General features: G+C 39.2%; 1 protein-coding gene across 1 annotated transcript in view; it reads right to left on the bottom strand.

Moving 5' to 3' along the window:
• Window positions 1-2,449: 2,449 nt before the first annotated feature.
• The window catches only part of abca12 (ATP-binding cassette, sub-family A (ABC1), member 12), a 96,384-nt gene continuing 92,833 nt past the window's right edge, over window positions 2,450-6,000 (bottom strand). The window contains exons 80-82 of the mRNA XM_042319671.1: window positions 4,957-5,062; window positions 4,397-4,534; window positions 2,450-3,951 (exon numbers count right to left, since the gene is read on the bottom strand). Coding sequence (XP_042175605.1) covers window positions 3,835-3,951; window positions 4,397-4,534; window positions 4,957-5,062 — 361 coding nt within the window. The 3' untranslated portion in view covers window positions 2,450-3,834. The remainder of the gene's footprint in view (window positions 3,952-4,396; window positions 4,535-4,956; window positions 5,063-6,000) is intronic.

The following is a 6,000-nucleotide window of genomic DNA, read 5'->3' as shown; positions in this document are numbered from 1 at the left end:
CTATTGTTTATACAGATGAACGTGGTACCTTCAGGTGTTTGGAAATTGCTCCCAAGGATGAACCAGACTTGTGGATATCTACAAGGTCTTTTTCTGAGGTCTTGGCTGATTTCTTTTGATTTTCAATCAAAGAGGCACCGAGTTTGAAGGTAGGCCATGAAATACATCCACAGGTACACCTCCAATTGACTCAAATGATGTCAATTAGCCTATAAGAAGCTTCTAAAGCCATGACATAATTTTCAGGAATTTTCCAAGCTGTTTAAAGGCACAGCCAATTTAGTGTATGTAAACTTCTGACCCACTGGAATTGTGATACAGTGAATTATAAGTGAAATAATCTGTCTGTAAACTATTGTTGGAAAAATTGTCATGCACAAAGTAGATGTCCTAACCGGCTTGTCAAAACTATAGTTTGTTAGGGGGCAGCATTTTCACATTTGGATAAAAAGCGTGCCCAGAGTAAACTGTCTGCTTCTCAGGCCCAGTTGCTAATATATGCATATTATTAGTACATTTGGATAGAAAACACTCTGAAGTTTCTAAAACGGTTTGAATGATGTCTGTGATTATAACAGAACTCATATGGCAGGCGAAAACCTGAGAAAAATCCAACCAGGAAGTGGGAAATCTGAGGTTTGTAGTTTTTCAACTCATTGCCTATCCAATATACAGTGTCTATGGGGTCATATTGCACTTCCTAAGGCTTCCACTAGATGTCAACAGTCTTTAGAACCTTGTTTGATGCTTCTACTGTGAAGGATGGGAGAATGGGAGCTAAATGAGTCAGATGTCTGCCAGGCATGAGCTGATCACGCGCGCTCACGTGAGAGTTAGCTTGCGTTCCATTGCATTTCTAAAGACAAATTAATTATCCGGTTGGAACATTATTGAAGATTTATGATAAAAACATCCTAAAGATTGATTCTATACTTCGTTTGACATGTTTCTACGAATATGACTTTTCTTCTGAACTTTCGCCTGGACGCCTCGTGAGTTTGGATTTGTGAACTGAACGCGCCAACAAAAGGAGGTATTTGGACATAAATGATGGACTTTATTGAACAAATCAAACATTTATTGTGGAACTGGGAGTGCATTCTGATGAAGATCATCAAAGGTAAGTGAATATTTATAGCGATATTTCTGACTTCTGTTGACTCCACAACATGGCGGATATCTGTATGGCTTGTTTTGTTGTCTGAGCGCTGTACTCAGATTACTGCATGGTTTGCTTTTTCCGTAAAGTTTTTTTGAAATCTGACACAGCGGTTGCATCAAGGAGAAGTATATCTCTAATTCTGTGCATAACACTTGTATCTTATATTAAAGTTTATGATGACTATTTCTGTAAATTGGTGTGGCTCTCTGCAAATTCGCCGGATGTTTTCGAGGCACGACATTACTGAACAATAACGCGCCAATGTAAACTGAGATTTTTGGATATAAATATGAACTTTATCAAACAAAACATACTTGTATTGTGTAACATGAAGTCCTATGAGTGCCATCTGATGAAGATCATCAAAGGTTAGTGATTAATTTCATCTCTATTTCTGCTTTTTGTGACTCCTCTCTTTGGCTGGAAAATGGCTGTGTGTGTTTATGTGACTAGGCTCTGACCTAACATAATCATATGTTGTGCTATCGCTGTAAAGCCTTTTTGAAATCGGACACGATGGGTAGATTAACAAGAAGTTAAGCTTTAATTTGGTGTATTGCACTTGTGAATGTATGAAAGTTACATATTTCACAAAAATATTTTTGAATTTCGCGTGCTGCCTTTTCAGCGGAATGTTGTCGAGGGGTTCTGCTAGCAGAACACCTAGCCATAAGAAATTTTAATAAGAAATTTGTGGAGTGGTTGAAAAAACGAGTTTTAATGACTCCAACATAAGTGTATGTAAACTTCTGACTTCAACTGTACTGTCAGTTTGTTGATATTTATATTATATATTTAATAGTATTCAACCCTTACTGTTAATTATGATGATGTGAGCTACTGTGGTTGAAATGCCAGGGTTTCATTTTTGTCCCAGTCTGCCCCTGCATTTAGCAACTTTTCCCACTCTATTCTGCTACAAAGAGAGTGGGAGAAGTGGGAGAAGCTGTATAACATAAGTCACAGCAGAGGCGCACACACAGGCAGAGAAGCAAACGGGGAGGGGATGTGAAGGGGGAAAAGGGGGAAAAATTACGTGGGGATTGCAGCCGTGCTGCAGCAAGGCAATTTGGTGATGTTACGTCTAGTGACAAATCAAGGAGCCAATTGAGGATCTCACTGAAAAATTGTTGGCAACACAGCATAGCCTGTCCCCATAGAAAGCAAATGTAGGCTAGGCCTATGCACACCTATAGACAGGTTTGTTGTTTAGCCACAAAACAGACAAGTGCGCAACAATGGGGCGAAACAGACGAGGCTGGCTAAGATTGTTGACAACACGCAAACCATATTTCCTCTCCAATGTTTATTGAAAACATAAATACATTTGCACAATGAGCACTTGTCTCTCAAATACAGTGTTATAGTTGTTGGTTCGCTAACGGATTTGAGCCATATTAGCATATACAGTGGGGAAAACAAGTATTTGATACACTGCCAATTTTGCAGTTTTTCCAACTTACAAAGCTTGTAGAGTTCTGTAATGTTTTATCATAGGCACACTTCAACTGTGAGAGACGGAATCTAAAACAAAAATCCAGAAAATCACATTGTATGATTTTTAAGTAATTAATAACCTGCAAAATCGGCAGTGTATCAAATACATGTTCTCCCCACTGTACGTGACATCATTTATTATTCTTAGCATGAATAGACAATGAATTATGATGAAAATGAAGGTAGCTAACAACAATCTTTAGGAGGAGGGTCATTTTCTTGCACAATGTGAAATGCAATAGATAGGGCCTAATGGATAAAGTCATGTTTCATGACGCACTGTTATAATAAGCAACACTGTGTGTGCTATCATATAATAGCTTTATTAAATGTAAAAAATAAGTTCAGTACTTTCATATCCATGTGGATCTGTGCATTAGGAAGAAAGTGAACAATTCAATATTGAGATATGCCATTAGAGGAAGTGTTAAGGATGCCAAATAGTTTGGTATTGACTTTTACCTCAATAGCCGTGATTATAATATTGTCACCATAAGTATGAGAGCCTCTGCAGATATACTAGGTAGTAGGCTACATTTAAAAAATATCTATTTATTTCTAACCAATGGGCCAAATCAATAGTATTGAAACAACAAAAGATGGTGACTTTCACCAATGGAATACAGAGTGATAAAAGTGGAGAATGCTTGTCTCTAAGGTTAGAACTATTGCTAAAGAGCAGTGACTCCACCACAGTACTCAGATTTGCAATGGCAATAACATGACAATACAATGTATTTGATCTTAAGGCACGATTTCCATTAATATATATTTTGTTCATGACAAGTAAACAGATAATTGCACTTTTGTTCATTGGTTATAACCTACAAGTGAGGAAGGAAGGCCATTACATTTTTGGGATTTTGACACAATAGTGAAGAAACATGATAGAAGCATGTTCACATCTCTATGAATCTCATTACCTGATGAAACAAAAAGAGACACACCCTGTTCAATTTAAGAGTCCAAATTGGCAACAAAGTGACTTCATATGTTATCCTTCATAAGGTATAAAAGTGAAACTGAGAAGAGTACCAATGAAAAATTACAAGATTAAAATTAAGTAAAGTGATTGCAGGTTGATTTACATTTTACATTATTATTCAAACTTAGAAATTAATAAACGGATCTATCTAGTGCGAATGTTGCTCTTGTGAACAAGATGGCTGCCAAAGCTATGTATCTGAAGCCGCGATGGATTCAAGGCTGATGCTGTCTGCTTCGGAATATTCGTCGCTGTGGATTGGGATAGTCTCGATGCCAACCTTCCCCATTGCAAAGTTGATGAAGACCTAGAGGGGAATGAATGATTCAACAGGATCAGTGACTGGGTTGGTTGTTCCGACTGCTTTACATACTTTTCACAGAGAGTTCTACATGGAACCCCAAATTATTCTACCTGGATCCAAAAAGGGGACAACCAAAGAACCCTTTTAGAACCTGTTTTTCTAAGAGTGTTGGTTGTACCCTCTGTCAGTTACTCTGAATAGGTTTCAAAACCTCTTTTTGCACCTTGATTTCTGAAGTGTGAAGACATAATGGCCTTTTAAGTCTGTTAGGTCTCTCTCTCCCTCCAACAGACTCCCCCCCTCGGTTTCTCTCTCTTTCTTTTTTTCTCTTATTCTCACACCCCATCACTCACTCTCTCCATCTGCCTTTCTCTCCGTGTCCCTCTCTCTCCCTTCCACCCCACACCATCCTTCCCTCCCTCTTTCGGACCATCCTTCTCTCTCTCACCTCATCCAGGGTAGTCTGGCTGACAGAGAAGTGCTTGATCTGCAGAGCGGCCTTGTTAGACTCCAGCTGGTCAAAGATGTCCGCCACACCTCCAGGTGCCACAGGCACATGATACTCCACCATGGAAGAGTGCTGGTCCTGGGAGGAGGAGACATTAGGGCACATCTCAAACAATCAGGTGCCACATGTCATAAACTGTGCTGTTCTACAGTACAAAGGCAAACCCGCATGAACTACATTTTTTGTTACTGCTAAATCTGACTTCAAAGTATTTTTCTATCTTGACAGACAACCATTTCTGATCAACTGGCTTGTTCTTGTGTCAGGAAATTAAATAAAACATTAATCAGATAATATACCTGACCGTAACAACAGATCAAAGATGTTTGACCAAATTCGTAGTTACTGCGTTTTGCCATTATAGTGCAGTGTGTGTGAATGTGCTTTGTGGGAATTATATAGTAATGTATTTTATACTGGCACAAATCAGATTTCCCCTCTGGGGATCAGTACAGTTCATTCATTCAGTCCCCCAGACCAGACTGTCCCAGGTATCTTACCTTGAGGTACGTGCTGGGGAAGTGGCTCTGCATGAAATTGGTGATGACCTCCACGTCACAGGAAGACACAACCAGGTACATCTTCACCGTGAAGCCGCTGCCAAACCTGAGAGAAACACACATCATCCCGAAGAAATGTTGACTATTTTATTACCAATCAGAGTTATTGTCTATTGTTCTACGACTTCAGAGAAGGCCTAAGGATTTCTAAGATATTTGTTGTAGTTTTAAAATATACATTTACTTTTCATTTCTATTTAATCTTTTCAATAATATTTCAATTATATTCTAACTATATTCCTATTTTCAATTATATTCTGATTTAATCTCTTCAGTTTGTGTTGGAAAGGAAAGGGTTAACACCGAAGAGAAAAAAATCCAATCAGAATTTTTCTTTGGTGGTCTCAAGGGACATAAATCAGCCATTAGTTAAGTCAGCCATTGGCTAGGCCCTCAGAAACCTGCCATACAACTGTATTAGGGCAGAATTTTGAAGTGACAGTGGAATCAACTAATCACATTAATGGGTGGGACATTTTTACAAAAATGTATGGAAACTTCAGTCTTCTCGAAGGTCAATATGTCACTGCGCAATAGCGAGCAGTTGTTTTCCCACGGTCTAGATAGCTAAACTCAGCAAAAAACGAAACGTCCTCTCACAGTCAACTGCGTTTATTTTCAGCAAACTTAACAAGATTCAACAACTGAGACATAAACTGAACAATTTCCACAGACCTGACTAACAGAAATGGAATAATGTGTCCCTGTTACAAAAGTAAGTCAGTATCTGGTGTGGCCACCAGCTGCATTAAGTACTGCAGTGCATCTCCTCCTCATGGACTGCACCAGATTTACCAGTTCGCTGTGAGATGTTACCCCACTCTTCCACCAAGGCATCTGCAAGTTCATGGACATTTCTGGGGGGAATGGCCCTAGCCCTCACCCTCCAATCCAATAGGTCCCAGACGTGCACAATGGGATTGAGATCCGGGCTCTTTGCTGGCCATGGCAGAACACTGACATTCCTGTCTTGCAGGAAATCAC

The sequence above is a fragment of the Oncorhynchus tshawytscha genome, linkage group LG03 (assembly GCF_018296145.1).
Source record: "Oncorhynchus tshawytscha isolate Ot180627B linkage group LG03, Otsh_v2.0, whole genome shotgun sequence".
Taxonomy (NCBI): Eukaryota; Metazoa; Chordata; class Actinopteri; order Salmoniformes; family Salmonidae; genus Oncorhynchus; species Oncorhynchus tshawytscha.
This window is presented reverse-complemented; position numbering and strand designations above follow the sequence as displayed.